Consider the following 27,521-nt stretch of genomic DNA (forward strand, 5'->3'; position numbering starts at 1 on the left):
TAGTGGTTGATGGCATTATCTTTCATGTATTTGTCTAATCTCCTTTCAAGCTAAATTGAATCTTGTGGCAGCAGTTTCTATAGTTTTTATCTATGCATTCTGTGAAGTGATGCATTCTTTATCATGAATCTCCCAGCATTTGGGTTGCCATATTTCAAAAAGTAAAAACCAGGACACCCTGCAAGTGTCCTTTCGGAAATCCCAGTAATGTGACAGCCCTATTCATTCACCCCCATAGGGACCCAAGGTGGCTTACAGATAAAATACAGCTAAAAACATGGGTTGGGGGAACAATAATTAAAGAACAATTAAACATTAAAGGAATACAACTATATAAAATACATTACACCCACACACCCCTGTTAGAAACATCCAGATAATTACCATAAAACAGCATGGCTTTAGATCTTTCATTAAAAGCACTCAGATCCCCAAAGCCTGTTGGAATAATTTCACCTGAACCTTAGAATGGAAGAACATTTTTTTTAGGGTGCTAGGAGCTTTTTGTCTGGAAATGCTCTTTGTCATGAGGACTAAATGCTTCTCTAGTACTTTCAGCATTATTGAGATATTTTACTTACAAAAACGTGTGGTGTCCTTAGATCGATGAAGGAAGGCCTTTCAGTGCCAGGGACATAATTTATATTTTTGCAAGTTTATGCTGAGCATTTGTGTGCTCTTTTCCTTGATAACTTTATAGCTCTGGCTGATTCACCAACTGCAGCCTTTGCTGAACTAGGATAGTCTGGCCAAAGTTGTGTATGCTTTGATAGCCTTCTGAAATGACTGCTGCTGTCCATTCTGTGTAGGGCTGCCCTTGAAGAAGGTCCAGAAACTGCAGCTTGTGCAGAGTGTTGCTGCTGGAGTGCTCATGGGTGGGGACTTAGGTGCACAGTCATAGGACACTGGTCCGCTCCAGCTGCCTGTACATAACCAGGGCCAGTTTAAGGTGGTTATGTTGATATAAACATCCCTGTGTGTAATATGAATGTTACTGTGGTTGGTTTTAATTTTATAATGTTGAGCTTCAAGGTATCTTATTTACAACAACATATTTCTTTACTATGTTATAGGATGTAGGTAGAAATATAGATAAATAAAAGAATGCAAATTTGTCACTGTATCTTTTTGTTTGTTCACTTAAAGAAGGTAGATTTCGGGGGGGAGGTGCTGAGTATCCCCCCCCCCCAAAAAAGTGGGCAGTAGGCCAAATAGGATTGGTAATCTCAGGCCTAGGTCTTTATATTAGGAGAGGAGCCCTACTTACTGTATCCCATGGCAAATGTTGCTCACTGTGTGGGGACGTGAAAGGATGAGATAATAATTATAATTATAGTTATAATACTTTTTATTTATATGCCACCCGTCTAACTGGGTTCCTCCAGCCACTCTGGGCAGCTTCCAATGAATTAAAACACAATACCACATCAAAATTTAAAAACTTCATTGAACTGCTGAAACGTTTGACTTCCAAAGCGTGGCTTCTGATTGCCTACAGGAAGCTCCTGCAGCCAATCAGAAGCTGTGGAAGCCCCATCGGACATTCGGCTTCTGAAAGAATGTTCAAAAACTCACTTCAGGAGCCGAGGTAAAAGGTAAAGGTACCCCTGCCCGTACGGGCCAGTCGTGACCGACTCTGGGGTTGCGCGCCCATCTCGCTTAAGAGGCCGGGGGCCAGCGCTGTCCGAAGACACTTCTGGGTCACGTGGCCAGCGTGATGAAGCTGCTCTGGCGAGCCAGCACCAGCGCAGCACACGGAAACGCCGTTTACCTTCCCGCCGAGGTACGACTGTACAAACACGTGAATCAATTAAACAACGTCTGGGTTAGGGCCACATGCCATTCTGACTTCTGACTGTAGCTCCGGATGAATGTGGGGCAAACCTCTTTTACATTACTCTGTTACACTAAACCAGTGGTTCTCCAAAGGTGTGGTGCACCACACAGATGTGCCAGGATAGAATGACAAGTGTGGTAGGAAAACTCAAGGACAATCAAAGAAACATTTAAGCATTTTAGTGAAGCCCCGTATCTCTCCATGTTTACATTTTCCCTGCTCCAGATTCTCTCTTCCACAGTTTGTGGAATGGTGGACAGCAGGGGCGCCTACTTGTCCCCCACATTGAGGGGCCCCAGCATCACGTGTTGTGTCCTGCCTCGCCTGTTGCACCAGTGCTTCTCTGGCGGTGCAGGAGTTTAGGGAGCATGGAGGGGGATCTCCCTCCCTGTGTGTTCTGCCCAGCACGCGAGTGCTCACCTGACGGCAGCAGGGAATGGCAGCCCCCTCAATATTGGGGGGGGGGGCTTGGCCCTCTGCCCACAAATATTGAGGGGGCTGAAGCCCCTTCCGCCCCCTATAGTTGTCACCCCTGGTGGACAGGGAAAAGATCAACTGCCCTTTCTTGCTGCTGTTTCTCTGCTCCTTATCACACCATTGGATGAAGTTAATTATGTTTTTGCATATAACTTATAGTGGTAATTGAATGCTGATAAACAGGGCTCTCTGCAGGGCTTTTATCATGGCACAGAGAGATTGATTTTTTGCTTGTTATCTGCATTCCAACTTTACCCATCAAAGTAATGAACTTGCAAGTAGATCAGAGTGCTTTGGTTGTTGCTTTAATGTACAGGTGGCATTTCTGAGCTGTTTTCGTTTTCTGAATTCCTAAGGTTTTTGGTCTTAAGAGTTTAGATTTGAAAAGATCCTATATAAGAGCACAACACTCTTCATAGCTGCAGAAAACACCCCACTGAGGGTCAGACTTGATGCAACTTGAGGAGAAGGTGTTTTAACCCTTTCTCTGATTTATATCCACATCTTTTACCCACTACCATGCTGCTATTCGTTGCAACAGGAGGTGGATTTTAATGTGCACCTTCTTCTGGAGTGCTATTTTGAGGCTGCTAATAAATTTAAATAAAGGATGGGGGGGGAGAGATGTCCCTAATCCCAGATTTCCTGCGAAGCTTTTGTTTGACCCTTAGTTCCTCACTGGCAGTGTTGCATTGCAAGTCCTTGGACATCTGGAAAAGTCCTTGTCTTTCCCATACCCCAGTGCCATCTTGTGCTATAAATGTGAACTGCAGCAATTTAGAAATCTCTCTTTTACAGAACTAGATTCAGTCTATCTAATGAGAAGGCTGGCTGGAATTTTTATTGATTTGCTATGGTTAACCTTCCTTGTAGTATATTTTGGGGTATGCGTTCGTGACTGCATGCATGTAATTGTCCTCCTTTTTAAAAAAAATAAATATGATATGGAACCATCCAAATGAATGGACATACATTGTTCAACTGCACCTGTAACCCAGCCCCCAGAAGAGAGAAGCATGGCATGTTGTGGTCCAAGAAGGTAGTCCAAAAAAAGTGTCTTTATAAAGTCCTCTTACCCAGTTCCTTCAGAAAATTCTTGGCAGTAAATTATAATTGTGGTGGAATCCAAGTTGACAGCTTGATTTAAAGCTTTCCATATTACCCAGGTTAATAACTACTGTTCTTTACTTGTAAAATGGGAATGAAATGGATAGTAGGTTTCCAACTATTGTCGCTATGATTTCAAACCTTGTGGCTTGTATGTTAACCCTTACTTTCATGTAAATGGTTTCTAGGACTGTGCTTCTGTACCATAAACATGCACAAAGACAACCAGTGGGCTGTATCCATCAGTTATTTGCTTGCTTGTTTGACAAATCATAAGATCTCAGGGCGGATCACAAGATAAATATGCCAGGTAAAAGCACAAATAAATAGGTCAAACTAAAACAACGCAATAACCCACCCACCCACCCACAAACACGTTTAAAGGGCTGTGGAATATTAAATAGCCAAAGGCCTGGTTGAAGAGGAACGCTTTTGCCTGACATCTAAAGATATATAATGAAGGCGCCAGGTGAACCTCCCTGGGGAGAGCATTCCGCAAATGGAGCCACTGCAGAAAAGGCTTGTTCTCGTGTTGCCATCCTTTGGACCTCACATGGAGGAGGAACACGAAGAAGGGTGTCAGATGATGAACACAGACTCCGGGATGATTTATATAGGGAGAAGCAGTCCTTGAGGTATTACGATCCTGTACCATTTAAAGCTTTATAGGTCAAAAACAGCACTTTGAATTGGGACTAATTGGCAACCAATGCAGTCGGGCCAGGATATGTGTAATATGCTCAATCTGTCTTGTTCTGGTGAGCAACCTGGCCACCAAATTCTGCACCAGCTGAAGCTTCCAAACGATCTTCAGAGGCAGCCCTACATACAGCACATTGCATTAATCCAGTCTAGACGTTACCAGAGCATAGACAACAGAAGTTAGACTATCCCTGTCCAGATAGGGGCGCAGTTGTGCCACCAGCTGAAGCTGATGGAAGGCACTCTGTGCCCCTGAGGCCATCAGAGCTTCAAGCAACAACAAAGGGTCCAGGAGTACCCCCAGGCTACATGCCTGCTCATTCAGAGAGAGTGTAACCCCATCAAGAGCAGGCAATCTCCCACCCATCCGATCCACTAACAGTGCCTCAGTCTTAGCTGGATTGAGCTTCAGTTTGTTGGCTCTCATCCAGTCCATTACTGAGGCAATTCAGTGATCCAGCACACTCACTGCCTCACCTGCAGATGTAAAGGAGAAGTAGAGCATAATGTCACCAGCATATTCCTGACAATGTACTCCAAACCTCTGGATGACTCCACTTAGCGATTTTATGTAGATGTTAAATAGCATAGGGGATAAAATTGAGCCCTCAGCAACTCCACATTGAAGCACTATCCAGATCAGCTCTGCTGAGCTGCATAATGAGGTTGCAATAGAGGCAGCAGAGTAAGGCTTCTTTTCAGCCTTTACTCACTGCCACTAGGTAGGCTTGATTATGCACCCTCACCAGCGTTTGATTGCATTCAACCAGACTTTTCCTCCATTTGCATTAGAGCCATCTCCAAGCTTGTTTCCTCGCCCTAAGCTCTGGAGTATACCGGGGAGGGTAACTGGGATTTGTGATGTTGCCTCTCCCCTTGATTCTAACAGGAAGAGGAATGCACACAACAGCTCTGGCATTTGGGGTCCATGCCTGCCCCAGTCCCCCCCTTTTTTTGCCTTTGCTGACATCAGAGGTTTCTATGGTGGGGAGGAGCCTTAAGCGGTCTGATCTACCTCTCTGAAGGGAGAGCTCTCTTTCCACCTTGTGAGAGAGAGATCCAAAACACCCTTTGGCCCTAGGGACTCTTTAAGATTTTTGCTGAAGAGAGTTTCTAGCTCAGTGGATTAATAGGGAAGAGACAAGTTGCAAGATATTCTCTCTCTCTATCTATCTCTCTCTGAAAGTTCAAAAACTTGAGCAAATTTAATTTATCATTTAAGGACATTTAAGAACAGTTTTCCTTAGCTGGTTTTGCTTATTTCCTTAAAAATGTAAGCCTTATAAAGCATTATTCACATGTAAGGAATGTCCCATGTTGTCGATGGAGTGGGGCTGTGCTTTTAGCCCCACAGGAAGGTTGTCATCTTGGAAGTACTGTGTGTTACATGTAAATTGGTGAGAAATTGGTGGCCCAGCATATTAAAAGCAAACCTGGCACTGAGGATGGTAAAGGCATATACATAATATTACGAATTGCATGTAGCAAAGGTAAACCCTACCCACCAACAGCATCTGACTCCTTAAAGATTGTCCACAAGGGGATGCAGCCCATGGTAGAAAAAAGGTTCCTCACTCCTGGTATAGAGGCTAGAATATAGAGGCTAGAATGTGTTTTAAGAAATTAGTGTTTTGTATAATCCCTTGCCAACGTGACTATGGCACAAACCATCTGCTTCAGAGTTCCTGTCACTATTGTATGTCCATCTAGATACAGTGTGTTTTTTTTTTGGGGGGGGGGATCATAAAATACATTTCATTGTATTTCTGTTGCTAGCTTCATGTGTGCCAGTTATTCTGGGCCAGTGAGGGTAGTCACTTAAGATGTACCCTTACACAGCAAAAGTGGGCAAACCTATGGCCCATAGACTGAAGAATTTGTCGATAACAGCTTTTATTTAGAACAATACTGTAGCAGCAAAAAGCACCCTGTTTGCAACCTTTTTAGTTCCAGAAAGTAGTTTAGAAGTTAAACAATACAAGTTTAAAGAAGCCAGCATTTAAGTTCTGACTGTTGAGGGTTCACATCTTTCCTTTAAAAAATGATTCAAACATTTCAGCTAGCACAGAAACATTGCTAAACCTGGGAATTCCCGTTATTGAAAAAATACATTAGGTTTCACTGTACCATGCAGTGGCTGCTTCTTTAGCGGGGGAAGTTGGTTGTTGGATAGTTCCCCCACCCACAGTGGTTCTTGTTTTTTTGTAGCACTAGTTTGTCTTTCCTGGTGCTTGCACCTGCCTGCATTTTTCAGTGCTTCCAAATTCAAATATGAGACTTTCAATTTTTAAGTTGACCAGCGCTGTGGCAGTATGCAGTTGTAGCTCCAGTGAGACTGTTTGTATTTTTCCTTGTGCAGAATGATTGTCCAACTATTGAATAACCTTCAAAGGTGACATTTTCCCCAGTAAATTAAAAAATAAAAACCAGGAATCCTTGGTGAAAGTAGCCTTTCCCAAATTTACCGAGTAGTATTTGGATCAGACCCATCTAATCTAATACTCTGTCCTCACAGTCGCTAACCCAATGCCTCTGCTCCCCAGCGACTAGAATTCAGGGGCATCCTGCCTGCAGCACTGGAGGTAGTCTGCAGCCACGTCAGATGCCAGAATCTATCGCCACAGCAGGGTCTTTTTCAGCAGCTGGCAAGGCAGCTTATTAGTATTACCCTACATACCACTGAAGTAAGCTGAGGCTGAGCAAGTGGCTTACCTAACTTACTCAGTGAGTTTATGGCTGGGACGAGTGTTGACTTCCTGGCGCATGCACAACTGTTTACCTATCTATCCTTCTCCCATTAAAACCCACACTTTTATCAATATGGCCATTCAGCTAAAATGTGTATCACCCTGTTTGTTTCTAATTCCTTGAGCCCTGACCACAAAAAGTTCACTCCTTTCCTGATGTTGATCCTAAAGGCTGTTCCTCAAACAGCATTCAGTGCTCTCTACAACAGAGACTGGGCTGACACACCTTTCAGCTCAGCTGGTAGCATGAATGGGGAGTTCCCAGAGACTGAAGACAGCAGCTATTTTGGAGGGGAGGGAAACCCCTATTACATCAGAAGGCAAGAATCTCTATAAATAGCAAGAAGGAGGCAGATTGAGGTCCTGGGAATGTGGATCTGAGACTTTCAAAGAGCAAAACATTTAACCCTTGAATTGGCTTGCTACTTAGAGCATTTCATGCTGCTGTGCTCTAGTGCTGCGTCTTATACAACTGGCTCTGGAATCCCTGCCTGGCACAGATTACAAGTGACCTAGATAATGCCAGCTGGACCAGCATCTCCCTTTCTGAGCACCCCTTCCTGCCCCAGCTGCTGCCAGAGTGACCCTAAAAAATCTGTGAGGCCAAGGCTTCCAGCATCACCAATAATAATAATAATATAATAATAATAATATTTTTTTATTTATACCCCGCCCTTCCCGGTTTAAAAACCACGCTCAGGGTGGCTAACAGCAAACATAAAACATTGATTAAAATGCGACTTAAAAACAGCATAAAATGCAGCATCAATATCAATAAAATTCTAAAATTCAGGGGTCATGGGGGGGGGACCCCAGTCAGTAGACACTGAATGATCACCAGGGCTAACTGGCCAAGTTGGTCTTACTAGGGCCAGCAAGGAGACCAGGGAAGAATTTAAATGTGGGGTCCCGAAAGGGTTTCTTCATAGAAAAGGAAAGGGAAAAGGGAATAGAGGATCAGGCTAATTCAAATTGAAGGCCAGGTGGAATAGCTCTGTCTTACAGGCCCTGTGGAAGGAGATAAAGTCCTGCAGGGCCCTAGTCTCGTGGAACAGAGCATTCCACCAGGTCGGAGCCGTCACTGCGAAAGCCCTGGCCCTGGGGGAGGATAGTCTGGCTTCCTTAGGGCCCGGGTACTTGATTGCATTAATTCGTCATTGATCATGCTGGAGCAAGCAGGTCATAGAATCATAGAGTTGGAAGGGACCGAAGGGTCATCTAGTCCAACCCCTGCAATGCAGGAATCTCAGCTAATGCATCCATGACAGATGTCCATCGAATCTCTGCTTTAAACCTCCAAGGAGTGAGAGTCCACAACCTCCTGAGGGAGATTGTTCCACTTTTGAACAGTTTTTTTCCGTATGTTTAGTCAGAATCTCCTTTCTTTTAACTTGGTCCAGGTCCTACCCTCCAGAACAGGAGAAAACAAGCTTGCTCCATCTTCCATGTGACAGCCCTTGACATATTTGAAGATGGCTATCATATCACCTCTCAGTCTCCTCTTTTCCGTGCTAAACATACCCAGATCCTTCAAGCACTCCTCATAAGGCTTGGTTTCCAGACCCTTGATCATCTTGGTCGCCCTCCTCTGCACATGCTCCAGCTTGTCAACATCCTTCTTAAATTATGGTGCCCAGAATTGGACACAGTATTCCAGGTGTGGTCTGACCAAGGCAGATTAGAGTGGTACTATTACTTCCCTTGATCTGGACACTAGACTTCTGTTGATGCAGCCTAGAATAGCATTAGCTTTTTTTGCTGCTGCATCACACCGTTGACTCATGTTAAGCATGTGGTCCACCAAGACCCCTAGATCCTTTTCACATGTACTTCTAGTAAGTCAGTTATATCCCATCTTATATTTGTGCATCTAGTTCCAATGCATTTTCATCTGTCATGCCAGACTTCTTAAACTTATTCTATACATTTAATTTCTTAGGAAGTACATAAGAATCCCTGTGCACAGTCCTGGGGGAAGTTGCTGGTTGTGCCCATGTCAAGCACTGAAATTCAACAACACTTTGGGCCCCTGATATTGCAACTTTGGGGAATGTCCTGCAAAGAAATATGAAATGCTAATTTGATTCGGTTTGCAACTGTTGGCTATCAAAAACAGGTGGTGAAATGCGTTAATCCCCCCCGCCCCGTATCCTCTCAAGTGTACACACTTAATGGGAGATGATGAATGTGGTAAGGGAAAGCGAAATAAATGTAAAAAGGTAAAGAACCCATGGACTATTAAGTCTAGTCAAAGGTGATTATGGGGTGCGACACTCATCCTGCTTTTCAGGCCAAGGGAGCCGGCATTTGTCCACACTAAATGGGGCACTGTGGCAACTGCCAGAGCGCACGGAAACGTCGTTTACCTTTCTGTTGCAGCAGTACCTATTTATCTACTTGCACTGGTGTGCTTTCGAACTGCTACGTTGGCAGAAGCTGGGACAGAGCAATGGGAGCTCACCACCATCACACGAATTCAAACTGCCGAGCTTCTGATCGGCAAGCCCAAGAGGCTCAGTGGTTGTTGGGCAACCGTCAGGCTTTATAGTTTGACCAAAGATGTCACTAGCACAATCAGTCAAAACTGAGATCAACAAGATACACAGATGCACAAATATAAGATGGGATACACCTGGCTTACACAAATCAAACCAATTATTTATCTTTCCATTGGAATGAAAGAAAAATAAATAAATAAATAGGGATGGAGGTCAGATTGCATTTTAATGTGAACCTTCCACATTTGAACTTCCTGAACCAGTACAGGACTGAAAGACAGCTCTTCTTAAAAATACATACTTCTCCCAATTTTGCGATGCAGATCTCCAGCTGAAGAATATGTACAAAAATACATATACAGGCAACAATCAATTTAGGTGTGTCCAAATGATGCGTGATTGCACACACACTGCACCAAACCCAGAAGTAGCCCCCAAACATCATAAAGACGCCATGAAAAGGGGTGGAGTGGGCTTACACACACTCTGGTGCAGCACTGAACCCCTGCACAAAATGAGGATTGCCTTTAGTAGTGAAGATAATGTGCAAAAAGCATTCTTTTAGGAAGAGTTGCTTGCAAAAATACGTATACCAGGCAAAATTGTGTTTCAAAATGCATATTGTTACAAAAATTGGGTGCCCCTCCCCATGCTGTGCCAAGTGGTAGCAAGATGGTTTATTCACCTATTTAAACCTTCAGTCTGCATGGAGGAGTCCAGATCATACAGCATGGTCATTTCAAGAGGGGCTTGTCCCCCACAGCAGTGCAGTCCTGGAGTCAAAGGCATCTTTCTCAGCCAGCCTTCAGCCAGCCTGTCCAAGATGGATCCCAGTCTTTCTTCTCCCCTTCTTCCCAGCACACCTTGTTATAAACACTCTTTTCCTGTCACTTCCCACCTAGTTAACCTGGCATCCTTCTGTCCAAGGTTTTTTCTAGGCCAGCCAGGCTGGTTTGCATAAGCCAGCCCAAGGATTCCTTGTCTGGCACAATTCTGTTGCTTGTACTTTAATCTATATCCCAATTAATCAAAATCCTACCATTTATTAATTTATAGAATTTAGGGAGGTCCCTCCCAAATCTATAACAATATATTACGAGAAATGTGCATGAATTGCATGCAACTTTTCATGTGAACTTCCTCCCTCCCTCCCTTTCTTTGCAAGCTGTTGAAGAAATGGGGCAAACCAAACTTAAAATTGGGAAAAGAAGAAACAGTGAGAAATGGAAGTGATAGATTTTCCTATCCCAACAGTGAGTTGTGTTACAACTGTTACACTTGCTTGCATCAGAGGTAGTTTCAGAGAGCGTCAGAGCTTGCTTCAAAGAGAGAAATTATGGGGAAATCATGGAAATTTGACTTAGTCGCTACATCCACATAAAGCTCAATAGTTCAGAGTCTCTCTCTCACACATACAGGTTTAATCCACTCAATCAAAAATGTTCCATAGTTATTTTACTTCTTTTGGGGGGAAACAGTTTGGAAAACATTACTGAGGAAAACTCCCTCAGTGCTCACTAATGTAGAGTGACTGTATACCCTACTAGAATTACAGCTGTTCTGTAATTATTTATAAAGCTATTGCCACTTTATAAATTATATACCATGCTCCTTTTTATTTTTGTCTTAATAAGTTTGTATTACTTTTGCACAGGAGTTTGAGCTATTACAATATCTCAGCTGTTTCGTATTCTTTGTTATCAATCAATATTTCATGTTGTATTTATTAAACTGGTATTAAAAATGACCCGGGTATCCTAGATATTGCCAGAGGTTATAATACATATTGCCAGAGTGTAATGGAGAGTCTCCGTCACATGGGTGCAGCTATTCAGGACTTCCTGTGGTGTGAGCAAAATGTTATAAAGCCCTCCAGAGTCCTCCATATGTTTCTGGATTCGAACTCCATTCATGGCCGCTGGACATGCTAGCTGGGCTGATAGGCGTTGGAATCCAACAACATCTGAAAAACATCATATTGGCCACACCTGATCTAGAGTATGGGCTGATAGGTTCCTGGTAAAAACAAGCGTTTGACCAGGACACTTGAAAGGATACATTTTATAGAAAAATGTGTATCTGTGTGTGTCTGTGTGTTTTTGATACTATTCTTCAACACTATAGCACACTCTGGCAATACCATGCAGATCTCCGCAGGGAAAGAAGCAATACAACCCAGAGGAGGAATAAATTTCTTGTGAAATTTTTTTTTACTGAGGATGTTGGTGGGCATTGTTGTCCATCTGGTTGACACTCTGAAATGTAATCCTACATTAGAACAAGCATACGGTAGTTTAAGCATGAAGTATTTGTTTCCAATGAAAAATATGTTAACTCCCATCTTCTCCCTAGTACAGACAGTGACTGGTTTAGGAATGTTGGAGATAATATTAGTATTGGCTTTAATTTCATATTCATGACCTTTTGTTAATGTCTTGGGATGACTTTTACAATAACAAAATCTTTCTATGTATCTTAGGGTTTCTTCATGCAACCATCATGTCTGCTTTGTGTAGGGTGCCATATTTCAAAAAGTGAAAATCTGGACACAAAAGTAGTTGAGCTTGTTTTGTTTTGGCAGGGAAAAAGTAATTTTTTGAGCTATTTTGGGGGGAATTCACCAAAAAAAATCAACACTTCCGATATGGGCTGCCATATGCTTGGATTTTGCCAGACATTCTAACTGATTTCTGAAAATTCTGCCTGGATGCTCTTTTTGGCAGACACATCCTAGATATATCCAGGAAATTCTGGATGTATGGCAGCTCTAGCTTTGTGGGATACATGTAAAGCATGACCTTACATTCCTTTTTTAAAATTTTTTTTTATTAATTTTCCAATAAAAACAGCCAATCAACATATCCGCATCATAATCTGATTAAAAACAATAAACTAAAATTTAAAAAATGACCAAAGACCTTACATTCTTTATACTCCAGTGGCCATGTGTCCACAACCCACAGTCTATTATAGGTCCTATTAAAACATCTACCGAAAGCATTAACATAATAATTAAATGTTTATAAATGGAGTTAACGGAGTTAAAGTGTTGACAGTAGTGAACACTGGAGTCTCTAATGACCACAACTGATACTTAAAATTGTGTCCCTCACCCTTGACTGATTCTCAAGTCTGTAGGCAGTGTTGTGCAATTTGTGTGTAGGCAAAACTGAGAAGCTGTGTGTGTGTGTGTCAGAGAGAGACCAAGAGTGGCACAGAGAAATGGACCAAGAAACGCATGCTGTGCATTCTCCTGTCAGCTTCAAGGAGCTGAGTAGCATCTCAGAGTCTGGGCTCAAAGAGTCTCATAGTACTTGAGGTTTTGATGCTGAGTCTCTTAAGACTGTTCTAGTATTATTTCTCCTGCCTCATCAAAGTCAGCCTTCTGACCGATGAGCACTTGCCATTCTGCCCCACTAAGGAAGTGAAAGCTTTATTGCTTTGGTAGGTGCTGGAACTGAACTTGGGCAGGAAATACAACTGGGTCAAAGGTTTCTGCTCTGCCATACGTCTAAACTAGTTTCAAGCCACCTTACATGTTTGCAGAAATGGTGTGGAGGAGGGGCATGGTTTAAACCAGGGGTAGTCAACTTTTTTATACCTACCGCTCACTAATGCATCTTTCTTGATGGTAAAATTTTCTTGCCACCCCGCAGTGCTCGATGGAAGGAGGATTCAGCTTGTGCCGTAGAACCCCTGCCGGCCCACCTAGAATCCTGAAGCGCCCACTAGTTGACAACCCCTGGTTTAAACAGAACAGGTTAGGTTTGATAGTGCTGAGATACCACCATGAGTTTCTCTTAGTGTAGCCATTTTTTAGCACAGGATGTCTTAGAAATTTTGATGAATCAGTTAGGATGACTCTGCTCTTCCCCACATTGAGGTTTGGAGTTCTCAACCACATTGGCAAGCGCCTCTTCCATAAGCACAACTTTAGAAACAAGTAAAAAGAAAGTTTTTGGTGTACTTTCTCCAAGTCCAGAGTATACAACCATCAACATTAGCTTGTGAATTTATTTTTAGAACACAAAGGTTAGTACCATCTTGGGGAAGATTTAGCAAGAAATTCCACAGAATTTTTAAACTAATGAAGCCAACTGTCAATGTATTTTTATTTAGGAAAGTTTTATTTAGGAAAATGGGGCAGGGGATAAAGGAAACAAATCACATAGACTTCCAAATAAAACAAGGAAGTCAGTTACGATTAGCTAGTTGCATCTTACCTATTTAGGCTTCAGAGCATAATTCCTTTCAGAAAAAAATTGTCTGAGAGAGGGTTAGTCCCTTTGGTTAACCCAAGTATTTAACTGATCTGCGTAGTTCCCAAGGAGATAAAAGGCTTTGGGGTGATTCACACCAGTAAAAGCCAAGCTACTTCCTTAGAATGTGGTGTGGACCAATGATAGAAGGAACTTTATTGTTGATATCAGGGAACAAAGGAGCCCATGAGAAAGTTACTTGGAGATTGTTCCACCATTCTAACAGATTTGCATTTCGAACATAAAAGAGCTAGCCAGGGGTCAGCAAACTTTTTCAGCAGGGGGGGGGCTTGTGGGGGCTGGACTATATTTTGAAAAAAACAAATGAACAAATTCCTATGCCCCACAAATAACTCAGAGATGCATTTTAAATAAAAGGACACATTCTACTCATGTAAAAACATACCAATTCCTGGACCGTCTGCGGGCTGGATTTAGAAGGCGATCGGGCTGGATCCAGTTCCCCGGCCTTAGTTTGCCTACCCATGAGCTAGCCAGACCACTCCAACTATTGGGAAAAGGGATTAAACTGGAAAAGTTGATGGAAAATAAAACTGAAGAATTGCTTCCATGCTGGGGTCAGTAGGGGTCTAGATTCCCAGATGAGTAGGCCCTGGTCTAAATCAGAATATCAGAGGGCTTGGTACAGGGCATTCATACATCAGTACAGAAAGATACTGACTGTGGATCGGGGCCCCTGCATCCCCTGCCTTGCAATCTGTGGACAAGAGCTGCTGCTTTTATGCATATATTAACTTACCCTAGCCTGCCTCACAGGGCTGTGCAAATATAAAGGGTGGTGGGAACACATGTAATCTTGAGCTCCTGGGTGGAAAAAGAAGATTCAAATATATGTCTCACAGCCCATAGTGGAACTATGGAATTTGCTCCCCCAGGAGGCAGTGATCGCCACCAATGTGGATGGCTTTAAAAGACGATTAGACAAATTCATGGCTACTAGCCATTGCTATGCTGTGCCTCCATGATCGGAGGCAGTATTTTTCTGCATACCAGTTGCTGGAAGTAAGGGGGCAGTGCTATTGTGCTTCTGCCTTGCTTGCAAGCTTCTCACAAACATCTGGTTGGCCACTGCAAGACGGTGAAGCTGGACTAGATGGGCCATTGGCCTGATCCAGCAGTCTCAATGTCATTCACAAATCATATAAACAAAGCCAGAAAAAACAGCCTCATTGTGCTAACTGCAGTCTTTCATATTCCTGATACTTACAGTAAAAAACTCAAACAAACCAAAGGTTTGCCAGTCGAGAAAATAATAACAAACAAAAAACACTCCTAATTAAGTGCAGTTTCACAATGTGTGAATATAAAAAGGGAGAGGAGAAGACAATGTACACAGCCTTGAGGAATTTAGGAGGAAAATTAAGATACAAGTATGCAGCAATAGGGAGCAACAAATATGTACAGTTTCACAGCTCTCATCCACCCCCCTCAAAAATACACATTTTGCCAACCTTGTTAAACAAAAATCCTTAAAGTACACTCTCTGTGGGGTAGAGGCTGCAATATCACAATGTTTTTCCAGTAGGAAGGAAATCTCCTTTATTTCAAGGGAGTTACTTCTGAGTAAAACATACCAAAGCTAACCAGTTGTGTTTTATTCTGTAAAGGCAGTAGACTTGAGGAACAAACGACATAATGTGGCTATGAGCAAAGTGCTTAAATAAATATACCCCAGTATCCTGCTCTATCCAGCTTCTCCTATTGCGCTGGGAGGGTCCCCTTCTTGTGTCCTAAGTGGGGGTGGTCAGCATTCCTTCCTCAGGTTGCTTAGCAACAGTGATTAAGTGATTGGGCATCCAATAGATGTGCTAAAGCATTAGAGTAGTCTTCACACTCAGTTTTATGATTTTCTTTGGAAATTCTTGTTTGGTTTTTTTAAATAAAAAAATGAAAGCTAATAGACTGGACCCTCTATTGGCATGGAGCCTTCTTTATTTGTACTCCCTGTACCCTCCTGTCAGCAGCCCTGCAGGGAAGTTAAAAGAGATCAGGCCATTTAATATAAAAAAATCCTTCCAGTAGCACCTTAAAGACCAACTAAGTTAGTTCTTGGTATGAGCTTTCGTGTGCATGCACACTTCTTCAGATACCAAGGCCATTTAATGTGAATCATAGCCATGCTAATTCTTTCTTCAGAAGGAAAGCATTGCTATTTGATGCAGTAATGCTTCTGAATGCCACTCACTGCAAGAGTGAAGAGTGCTGCTGCACTCAAGTTCTGCTTGTAGGCATCCCATAGACATCTGGCTGGGACTGTTTAACACAAATTGTATACTACTTAATCATCAAAACTTCTAAGCAGTTTACATAACCAGATTTCATCAGTATTTTAAATTTTAGGTTATATGCAAAGTTTGTTGCTATCGTATAATAGAAAGTGCTATTACTATTATTTTTTTTAAAAAATAGCAATAAAATCAGATGTTTAAAGCATTTGGAACTAAAAAATTCAAAATATAAAAACTTCAGTTTTTAAAATATACATAATAAAAATACTTGTCCAATTCAGTCATCTTGTCTCACACAAGGGTTGGCTTGAAGCGGCTCCTGTGCCGCTGCCAGGAATATTGTATAACCCACCAACTGGAACTGAACTTTGCAAAATATAAAGTGCTTGTTTTCTCAAAATCTTGGAAGCCTCATAGATGGGAGATCAGTGGAAAGCCATTGGAATGGGTTAAAAACTTTAAATACCTAGGCATCCACTTCCAATATAACACTTTCTGGAAATACAATTGTAAGCTTGCACTTAACGGAGCAGATACTCTAATGTAAGCACTGATAACTAGGAAACACTGACCTGTGAGCACTCCAACTGGAGAACAGCCTTTATCAAAGGTGTCATGGGCTTTGAAGACTCTCAGACTCAGGGCAAAAGGGAGAAATGAGCTAAGAGAAGGCACATTTGGCAAACCTGACCGTGATCAACTCCCACTCAGAAACCTATGTTCCCACTGTGGAAGGATGCGTAGATCTAGAATTGGCCTCACAAGTCACTTACAGGCTCGCTGTTCATGGAATCTTACTCAGCTACGAGTGTTCATCAAAGAAGAAAAAAGAAGAGGAATGCAGCCAATCCAAATTTCTGTGGAAAATCCTGGGGCTGCCAAATTGTGTGCCATATGCAGCCATGTTTCTGTAAACTGGACAAGGGCTGCTGGGAACCAAAGCGTGGCTCACCACTATAAAATTCTGGCTCCACCTACATTTCATGTCCGACCTGTTGCCTTTAATTTTCAACATGCTGACAGAATCCCACCACTCCAAATGGTTAGCTTGCATTGAGAGCAAAATCAAAACCTGTGGCCCTCACTCAAGTCGCTGCTTTTGCTCCCACAGTTGAAAGCATTCCAGACAATCAAGCACAGAATCCTAGAGATTGAATTCCCAACCCTTAGCAGCGCAGGCAATAAAATCTGTTCCCCATTGGGGTTGGGAATTCCACCCTCGTTTGGCCAGGACACTCTCTGTTTACATCACCTTTACAATTCTCACCTACGCAGAACTCTTTCCCTCACAAGATGTAACATCTTACCAGCTGCAATTTTGCAAGGTAGATTTTCAAAAATCCCATATTCTGAAAGATACTGCCCTTGTGTCACAAAACAGGTCAAATCCATCACACACGTTTTATTTTATTGCCCATTTTATATAAAAATATATGATAATTATTTGGCCCCCTTATTGAAGGAGGGGATTTATTGCACTGACTCTTCCAAGGTGTCTTACCTGCTGAATAATTGAAGGAATGACATTGTGGAGAATGTGGCAAGATTTTATTTATTTATTTTTTTAGCTAATAAAGTCTTTCATATTTTCTGAATGACTATAAATGTGGCAACATTTTTGAGTGACGCCATGAAATTACATTACCATGGGTCCTAAGAGTCATTTTCGTACCTCATGATGTCTAGACAGTTTTACCCTAAAATATCTCCTGCTATATTTCATTTATTGTGTTGTGTTCTGATCTATGTATACAGTGCACTTTCTCTGTGCCAGTAAAGGAGATTGATTAACATGTCCAATGTACGTGTATGGGTAGGCTTGCCTAAACAAAAAACTGCTTTTGCAGGTGCATAATAACAGGGTAACACTTGGCATTGCTGAATGCTGACTTGCATTCCTGGCTTGTTCAGAATTGTAAACATGAAACTTAACTAATTTACATGATACATCATCTGATACGTTATTTTACTTTTCTGTTGAAAATAAAAATGATAATAAATAGTACCTGTGCCCCAGCTAAAAGGCAGGATGTTGTTGTGTGCCAGGGGCTTGTGGTCTAATACAAGCTCTCTGAGGAAGTGGCTGGGTTTCTGCCCATAAGTGGAGTCTAACTGGTTGGGTGACTGCCAGATATCAGCAAGGACTCCCCCTGCCTCCTCCCTTCACTATACCACATGAAATTAAAATAGCAGTTTCCAACCCGCTTTGGCAGTTGCAGGAGTTCCCAGAGTTATTTAATTTAGTACACAGACTGCAAGTGTATCTGTCCATGTGCCTTAGTGAATGAATCTTCAATGAAGATTTTGCCAGAATGCATGAAGAGGAGGATAGCTGTGTTGATGTGCTAACCACTCAGTGCTGTTTTGCTAACACTGAAAGGAAAAACAGATTATCATAGCTTACAAAGATGAATCTTAGAATCATAGAGTTGGAAGAGACCACAAGGGCCATCGAGTCCAACCCCCTGCCAAGCAGGAATTCCACTGTCGAACAGCTCTTACGTCAGGAAGTTCTTCCTAATGTTTAGGTGGAATCTTCTTTCTTGTAGTTTGGATCCATTGCTCCGTGTCCGCTTCTCTGGAGCAGCAGAAAACAACCTGTCTCCCTCCTCTATGTGACATCCTTTTATATATTTGAACATGGCTATCATATCACCCCTTAACCTCCTCTTCTCCAGGCTAAACATGCCCAGTTCCCTTAGCCGTTCCTCATAAGGCATCATTTCCAGGCCTTTGACCATTTTGGTTGCCCTCCTCTGGACACGTTCCAGTTTGTCAGTGTCCTTCTTGAATTGTGGTGCCCAGAACTGGACACAGTACTCCTGGTGAGGTCTGACCAGAGCAGAATACAGTGGCACTATTACTTCCCTTGATCTAGATGCTATACTCCTATTGATGCAGCCCAGAATTGCATTGGCTTTTTTAGCTGCCGCGTCACAAACCATTGCTGAACTGTACCACCACCTCTGATATTAGTGGAAATTCAGCTGTATTCATCTGGTATAGCCAGAGATGGATAGCTCTCTTTCATGTACCACCATTACCGTTTTGAGAGCACAGCAGGCTGTCTTCCATTTGTGAACAAGCAACATCCCCTCTCTGTAGTCTTGCGTGATTTCTGCACTGCTCTGGGAGAAAGAAAGCAACGTGATCTTCCAAATGCTGCTTCTCCAGCTTTATCTACAAACAGCTTGAATTTCTGCTGCAGTAATTATAGCCTGAAGATCTAGGCACTTCCTTTGGAAGACCTCCCATATTTTTGTTTATCATAGCTGCCAGATTCCCCTCCCTGTGAAGAAAAGGGAGATGGGGGGGGGGTTGGATGGAGGAGGCCTTTATATTAGATCTACCTGTGTGAATTTTGTGATCTGCATATTCTTTCCATATTCTAGGAATAGATTTCCTGTATGGATATTGTGCTGATCTACTTAGCAAATCTGGACAAAAATTAGTGCCTAAGCATCAGTCTCAGGATTTTCTTCATCCCTTCAGGACTGAAGAGAGAGCTGCAGGTAGCTAAGTACTTGGGTGTCTGAGCTAATCTGCAGCCCTATTTCAGACTCTGGAAGTTACCGTATTTTTCGCCCCATAGGGCGCACCGGCCCATAGGGCGCACCTAGTTTTTTGGGGGGGAAATAAAGAAAAAAAATTATTTCTCCCCCAAGCGCGGGGCTGGGGCTGGGGAAGCCCGAGCTTCCCCTGACCCCTGACCCCAGCCCCCAGAACAGGCAGCTCTCCGCAACCCTGGGGAGACCGGTGTGACTTCGTGCCAGGCTCCCAAGGGTTGCAGAGAGCTGCCCGAAGCCCGGGGCGTGCTCCGCTGCGCTCCCCAGGTTTCGGGGTGCAGGCTGCTATCCGCAAGCCTTGTGAGCCCGGCGGCAACTCCCACTGGGCTCGCAAGGCTTGTGGATAGCTTCCTGAAGCCTGGAGAGCGAGAGGGGTCGGTGCGCACCAGGCTTCAGCGAAAGCCTACATTCGCCCCATAGGACGCACACACATTTCCCCTTCATTTTTGGAGGGGGAAAAGTGCGTCCTATAGGGCGAAAAATACAGTATTTTCTTTGAGCTGCTGCTGCCTGTTACTTCATCTTCTTTGCCAGAGCAGAAAAGTTTTAACAGTGGGTGAACCAAGCTCTTGAAGAACCAAGCCTTGTAGTTCCTCATCGTTATGTCCTCCCTCTGAACAGTCAAATGGAGGGTGGGGAGCAAAAGAAACCCCCAACCCTGGTTTTTTAGCAGTGGAGAATGGAGCATCAGCTATATAAAAAAAGCAGTAAAACATTTTCTGTACTAATTTTCTGTATGGGGCTGTACTCTTATATTTTTTTTTTCACTTTCAAAGATGACTAGAAAGGCAGTGATTTAGGGCTGGTGTTTATTTACATTGTTTTTGCTGGAAAAAAATGTGTTCAGTTCTTCCAATACAGGAGTATGTTGTTCTAAAGAAGGCCTTCCTGGTGCCCAGTACAATGGCTTCATATTAACAGTTCAGGAGATATCTGCAATAAATCTTAGGAATTTTTGAGGCTCAACCCATTAATAGCCCATAATCATTTTGTGCTACACCAGAGTGCTCAAATTTCTTGTTTCTATCTACTGAATCCCCAGTAGACTGAGACTGTGCTCCCAAAAGATGTGATGGGTGGGTGTGCTTTATAAGTGTTGTTTTGGCTCTGTGCTGACTGTAGCTGTAGTTGGATGAATCGTTCCAGTGCTTTTTTCTTTAAAAATGTTTAGGGGTGCTCTCATTTTCCTACTCATATTGAAATACTGCCTCTCAATGAGGCCAAACTTAGATTCACAAAATGTTTAGGGATATGTGTACCCCTGCGTCCCCCCCAGAAAAAGAGCACTGACTTCACCCATACATCCTTTATCTATTTTGCTCTGAGGCATACTTAGAACTAATGTGAGCTTTTCTTTCCCTTGCAGGGAAGAAAGATCTGAGGACCAAGACTTACAGAGTCCCAAGGATAAGTCGCCAAAAGCCAAAAAATTCAAAAAGGAGCGGAAAGAGGAAAAGCAGCATGAGCTTGCACAGCCTTCTGCAGAACCAGCTGAAGCAGGCAAGGCAGAGATGTCGGAAGGAGCTGGGACTGCTCCAGCTGTACCTGAAGCCTCTGCATCTCCAAAACAGCGCCGTTCTGTCATCCGGGACCGTGGGCCGATGTATGATGACCCCACCTTGCCGGAAGGCTGGACCCGCAAGCTTAAGCAGAGGAAGTCTGGTCGCTCAGCGGGGAAGTATGACGTCTACCTTATCAAGTGAGTGACAGTGGAGGATGTGTATTGCTCACAACATGTACTGCTTTTCAAGGCTTAAATTGAAATCAGTGCTTAGGTCTAGTTCCAGAATTTGATTTGTGCCATGCTTCAGCCCTGGAACATGTGACAAGAAGTGCCCCTGAGCATGTGCAATGCCTTCTTCTCACCAGTAAGTAACCATAACTAGTCCCCACACTCTGGCCTTCAGGTCTGGGAGCATAACTTGCAGACCATAGCTCTTGCTGAACATTTGCTTGTTGTGAGCTCAACTAGTTGGTACTTTAATTCTATTGAATCCCACAGTGTGAGTGTATGTGCATTTTAACTCCCCTGTACCGTTTCAGATTGCAGGTGGAGTTAACGTCATTTTCCCCTTAACATTTACCTTCCTTACATTAATAATTTCCTAAAAATGGAAAATTAGTACAGCTGCCAAAGTCTCTAAAAACCTACTGACAGCCTAAGCATACTTTCTGCTTTGTGTTACTTTTGAAAAACTAATTTTGAATCCACGCACTGTATGAAGGCGAAATTTCAGCCATTGTCATTTGATTAAAAAGGGTAACATTTTTCTTTTTCCTCATGTTTGCCTGAAAGCATTAGAAAGACCACCTGCACCCATTTTCTCATAAACTCTCTGCTCATTCCCCATCATAGGGCTCAAGCACAACTCTATTGGCTCTGCTGCTTCCCTTGAACTGAATCAGACCAAATGGCAATCAGGTTTTCTGTGGAATGTCATTTGTTCTGATTCAGTGGTAAAGAGCGTGTCTTCCAGGGGAAAGCTGCAGAGCAAATGTAAAACTGCTTGGACCTATGCCTAGAAAGCACAGGATAAGTGGAAAACCTCTCAGACCCATGCTTTTCAGGCATGGGACAAGCGAAAGTGTGGATGAGCCCCTAGTTGCAAGACTAGGATTCTAAGTCCATCATCAGGCTCAGCATACATAGGAAGCTCAAGCCATAATAATTGATCTCTGTAGCCCAGTATTGTCTGTGCAGACTGGCAGCAATTCTCCAAGGTGCTTCCCAGCTGAAGATGATGTGATAGCACCCAGGGCAGTGGCTAGACAGATTTGTCAGTGAGATTCATGAGCAGGGTTATCCCTGTTATCTAGCAGTGGAGACTGGACATCGTTAAATCCAGCAGCTAGCCTTCCTGTGACATTGCACACGAAACACACACACACACACACACCATTTTAGAAGAAGCTAAATTTACCCAGCAGCGATTGGCTGTCCACTGTGACAGTCAGGAAACCACTTCCCTCTCCCACTGAATTTAAAGTGGGAGGAAAGAAAGGATAGGCCTGAAATAATAAAGCATCAGATAAACTTTTTTTAATCAGATAATATACCAGGTGTTTGTAGGGAAGAAACCCCAAAACAGAATTAACAAACTAGCTGTCACTCTCCTTCCACCACCACCACCCCGCCCCCTCCAAATGCCAGGTACAGAAGCAAAAGTGAGGAGAAACAGAGCCTAGCCTACAGAAAAACAATCAAACGACCTCACACCCTACTTCTTTCTTAAGTATGTTTGTTACCAATCTGATGGATTTATCGGACACCTCCATAAATGTTGGATTTATTCAGTTAGACAGAGCATGTACAAGGTTGTCCACTACAGGGTTTTGTGCACCTTCCTCAAAAGCAGAGACTTTTTCAAGTCAGGAAGTAAACTTGAAGTATGCATTTGTAGTGTAATTCCATTAATTTTCCTTCTGTTCTTCCTCCCCTCTCCCTTTTTCTTTTTGTCCTTTTTCATATCTCCGGCTCTTGCAAATGCAGCCCCCAGGGCAAGGCCTTCCGCTCCAAAGTTGAGCTCATTGCCTATTTTGGAAAGGTGGGGGACACCTCTCTGGATCCTAATGATTTCGATTTCACGGTGACTGGACGTGGGAGTCCGTCACGGCGAGAACAGAAGCCTCCGAAGAAACCCAAAATCACTAAAACGGCTGGCACAGGTCGCGGGCGGGGCCGACCAAAGGGCAGTGGCTCTGCCAAGCCCCGAGGAGCTGCCTCGGAAGGTGTGCAAGTGAAGCGGGTGATTGAGAAGAGTTCTGGAAAACTGCTGGTCAAGATGCCTTTGCAGTCCTCTCCAGCAGGAGCCAAGGCAGAAGGCGCTGGTGGGGCCACCACCTCCACACAGGTCATGGTGATCAAGCGTCCTGGGCGCAAGCGGAAATCTGAATCGGACCCCCAGGCTGTGCCTAAGAAACGGGGGCGTAAGCCAGGCAGTGGAGCAGCAGTGGTAGTTGCCGAAGCCAAAAAGAAAGCAGTCAAGGAGCCGGTTGTCCAGGCGGTCCGGGAGACAGTGCTGCCCATCAAGAAGCGCAAGACACGTGAGGCTGTTAGCATAGAGATAGCCAAGCCAAGCCCACCTCCTCCAAGCAACACAGGAGAGCGGAGCCCCAAGGGACAGCGAACGGCTGCCAAGAGCCCAGGGCGCCGCAGCAAGGAAAGCAGTCCTAAAGGGCGGGGCGGCAATGCCGTAGCAACCTCTGCCCCTTCCTCCTCCCCTGGCAAGAAGGATCAGCACCACCCTCCCCATCAGCCGCCTTCGGAGGCCCAGGGCAGCTCCCCTTCTCAGTCCCCTGAAAGCCCCAAGGACAGCAGGAGCCTTCCAGCTGAGCCCCAGGACTTGAGCAGCAAGAGCTGCAAAGAGGAGAGGGCTCCGGAAAGTGATGGCTGCCCAAAGGAGCCACCTAAGACTCAGCCCAGCGGCACAGCAGTGCCCTACAAACATGAGCGCAAAGACACTGTGTCGTCCTCCGCGGCCTTGCCCCGGCCCACAAACAGGGACGAGGCCGTGGACACCAGGACACCTGTGTCAGAGCGGGTCAGCTGACTTTGAGGGGGGTGAGTGAGCAAGTGAGCGCCAGAGGAAACAAAGAGAGAGACAGGCACTCCCAGCCCCCCACACCCAGATGAGACTCCAGGCAGCTGCTGGGCAGGACTCCCCTTTCCCCAGAGTGCCCTGGCTTTCAACCATTCAGCTACTCCAAAACTATTCTTCCTCTGTTCCAATCCTTCCCCCGTTTTCAATACAGACAAGCACAGTGTGGGGTGCAGAGACATGCCTCCCAGAGCTGGAAGCCACTTTGCACTTTTTCTACAGAATGGGGGCACCCTCTTCTCTCCCCCCACACCCCCACCAGCCCCTTCTGCCATGCTTTGCTGCATATACTACTGACAAGGCAAGCTGTTTGGCAGGGGAGGGGCAGCTCCAAACTCTGGCCTGTCGCCCTGATCCTGCTTGCCCTCCATATTACAGAGGCCTGGTGGACAGATTGTGGGGAGGGTGGGCATGTGTGTATTCCACTCCACCTCCCTAGTGCCATGTAATGTAGTTGTCCAGTCTTAGTTGGATTTCTGTAGTTTTCAGTAGGATGTGTGTCTACACACAAGAGAGAAAGAGATGGGACTGTGGCATACTGGGGAACCAATATCCCCCTTTTGCCAATTAGACCAGCAGATAGGAAAGTTTTTCTCTCCCCCAAGGACAGTTGTGCTGCTAAGAGACCACTGGGATACTGGGGGCAACTTTGTAAGAATGTCCTCCTTTCCTACGTCTATCCCCAAAGGAGAGGCCTTTTGATTTTGTTGAAGCAATCTGAGTGTGCTGAAGCGTGTACGTGTGTGCGTGTGCTTGTCATATGCTAAGAGTTAAAATGAGATGTTCTTCCAGTTCTTGTCAATGATGTTAGTTTAGGGAACTGTTTGCACTAATGGAGGCCTTTGCCCACCTTCTGTGAGGCAACGGCATGAAAGAGTGTGCCTGTGTGTATTGGAGCGGGACATTTTGATGGAATTCTGGCTGACCTCTCCACCTTAGTTCTGGGGCAGGAAGGTAGCTGAATGTTTCTAAAACTACCTGATCTTCTGTGCTGGGATTGATATGTGGCAGTGGCTTCACTGAGAAGCCTAGTATTTGTCATTTACAAGGACTTCCTTATGGCTGGCAACCAAGCTCTTCCATGACAGTTGAGCACACCTCACTCCCCAGGGACAGAGAGCTCAGCAGAAGAGTAGTGTACCTTGGGGAGGGGACTTGGTTTCAAATGGATGTCTCCTTTGTTTTGTTTTTCTGTCTGCAGAAGATAGAAGAGGAGGGGTAGGGAAGCATTGACCACTTCAGTGTACTTATTTTTGTTTTTAACTGCATATGTAGTACAGACAGGATCTGTGCCCCCTCCATTCTAGGCAGTAGCAAAGTACCCCAAGAACAAGATGGGGGAGTCTGGGTCCAATCCAGCAGTCTGGGCAGGAACTAGAAAGAGTTATCTCTGAAATTGTTGTCACTTTGTGGTGGTGCAAAAGGATTAGAACAAGCCCCATCTTGTTCTGCAGCTCTTTGAGGGCCAAAATAGATATGATTCTGGACCTTCATGATCAGATTTTTATTTGTTTGTTTTTTAAAAAACAACTTAAAGCCGCAGGAGGTTCTGCTTTTGATCACAGCAGCAGTGCTGAGGAAGAGGGTATTTAACTCTCTCCTTCTTTCAGTGTAACACTTCTTTCAGTGTATCTGAAGAAGTGTGCATGCACACGAAAGCTTATACCAAGAACTAACTTAGTTGGTCTTTAAGGTGCTACAGGAAGGAATTTTTTTATTTTGACTATGGCAGACCAACACGGCTACCTATCTGTAACTCTCTCCTTCTCATCCAACCCCTGCGCTGGTTGTCTTTGGTGCATACACACCATACAGTGGTACCGCTGGATGCAAACGGGATCCGTTCCAAGCCCCGTTCGCATCCTGAGCAGAACGCAACCCGTGTCTGCGCATGCGCGGGTTGTGATTCACCACTTCTGCGCGTGCGCATGACGTCATTTTGAGAGTCTGCGCATGCGTGAGCAGCAAAACCCGAAAGTAACCCATTCCGTTACTTCTGAGTCGCTGCAGAATGCAACCTGGAAATGCTCAACCTGAAGCATATTTAACCCGAGGTACGACTGTACATATAAAGCACATGACTTCCCCAAAGACGCCTGCCCCTAAAAAGAGCCACAATTCCCATCACACGTAACAGGTTAAAGTTCCCAGGATTCTTTTTTTGGGGGGGTGCACTTTAAATGTTCAATGTGGACACAGCTTAATTCCCATCCCATCCAAGCTGCTATTTTCCCTGCTTGTGAGGGGATACAGGTACCTGCACAGTACTGTCCCGTCCCCATCCCCCCCCCCCCCGCATAAGAGGGGCAGAATTTAGATCAAGAAAATGGCCATGTGGCCAGTATAGCCACCCTCTCCCTCAGCACCTCTTTTCCAATAAAAACTGGAGCCTCCTGCAGATTCTTGGAATTAAAAAATTAAAAATGTTGAAGGATCTCGCGTTAGGCTCTCTGGAGGCATGCCTATTTTGGGCCCTTAGAGAGAGACCTCAGTGTGGAGACAACTTATTTTTATGTTTTCCCTTTTTGCCTATTCACCAGATAAGTAGAGTAAAATTCCTTCCGTGTGTGGCAACTGTCAAAAGACTCCCCCCCCCCCTTGCACTTATTAAGTATAGATAAAGGGTAATGCACTAGTCATAACTGAGAGACTCCAGGTTCATAGTGGGAGGACCAGTTAGGATTGGGACTACCTTCACTGCAACAATTTACTGAATTGCTCATTTTTGCTTGGCTTCCTGCACTGGCACCACAGTCAAAGCCAAATTTTGATTTTTCTTTTCTTCCCATGTATATAACTCAGCAATTGGCAGAAAGGTTGGGGATGGCTTCTAATTTTTGTTCTTCTGGGAGAAATCCTGTGCTAGTGATTGGACCGAAGTCTGCTGCTAATCACAGACTCTGGAATATACCCACCTGCACCCGCTCTAAGGGTAAGGTAACTAGTCTGAAGGCCAGTTCATCATTCACTTGGGTGGAAGTGGCTGTCTGAGGATACTGCTGTGGAAACATGGTAGAAAGTACAAAGAAGTGGGGGAGAAAATGGCTTTGTGATAACAAAAAAACAAAAAATCCAACAACTTCTCAAAGGGCTTTTCTTTGATTATTTTTTTAAAGGCACAAATATAATGGGGTAGGTGGGTGGGAAATGAACAAGTATTCACCAGGCTATGGGAAACCTGGGGTGGAGAAAATATAGTTCCCTTTGGTCTCAAGTTCTTTGGGGAGGTTTTTTCACCTGACGCTGGTCCAGGATGAAACTGTCCAGGCTCCAACCTCCAAGTCCGCGTGAGAAACCCTCCCTCATTTACTAATTCTTTTGAGTTATGAAGGGTTTTTCGTAAATAGAGAACAGAACTTTGCACTTCACTCCACTCCGGGACTGCCACTGGTTTGACATGTTTTGAATCTGCAGTGCATTGCCCCTGGAAATGAATTATTGCAGCTAAGGTTTCCACAGAAGTATCATGGGTGAAGTAGCT

General features: G+C 44.1%; 1 protein-coding gene across 4 annotated transcripts in view; it reads left to right on the top strand.

Annotated features, from left to right (window-relative positions):
• MECP2 (methyl-CpG binding protein 2) overlaps positions 1 to 25,547 on the top strand; it is an 81,420-nt gene extending 55,873 nt beyond the window's left edge. For all 4 annotated transcript variants that reach the window (XM_082205730.1, XM_082205731.1, XM_082205729.1 and 1 more), the window contains 2 exons: positions 20,809 to 21,141; positions 22,933 to 25,547. In XM_082205730.1, the coding sequence (XP_082061856.1) occupies positions 20,809 to 21,141; positions 22,933 to 23,992 (1,393 nt within the window). In that variant the 3' untranslated portion in view covers positions 23,993 to 25,547. The remainder of the gene's footprint in view (positions 1 to 20,808; positions 21,142 to 22,932) is intronic.
• Positions 25,548 to 27,521: the final 1,974 nt, after the last annotated feature.

Source organism: Podarcis vaucheri, assembly GCF_965113315.1.
Source record: "Podarcis vaucheri genome assembly, chromosome: 17".
In the NCBI taxonomy this organism is placed as follows: Eukaryota; Metazoa; Chordata; class Lepidosauria; order Squamata; family Lacertidae; genus Podarcis; species Podarcis vaucheri.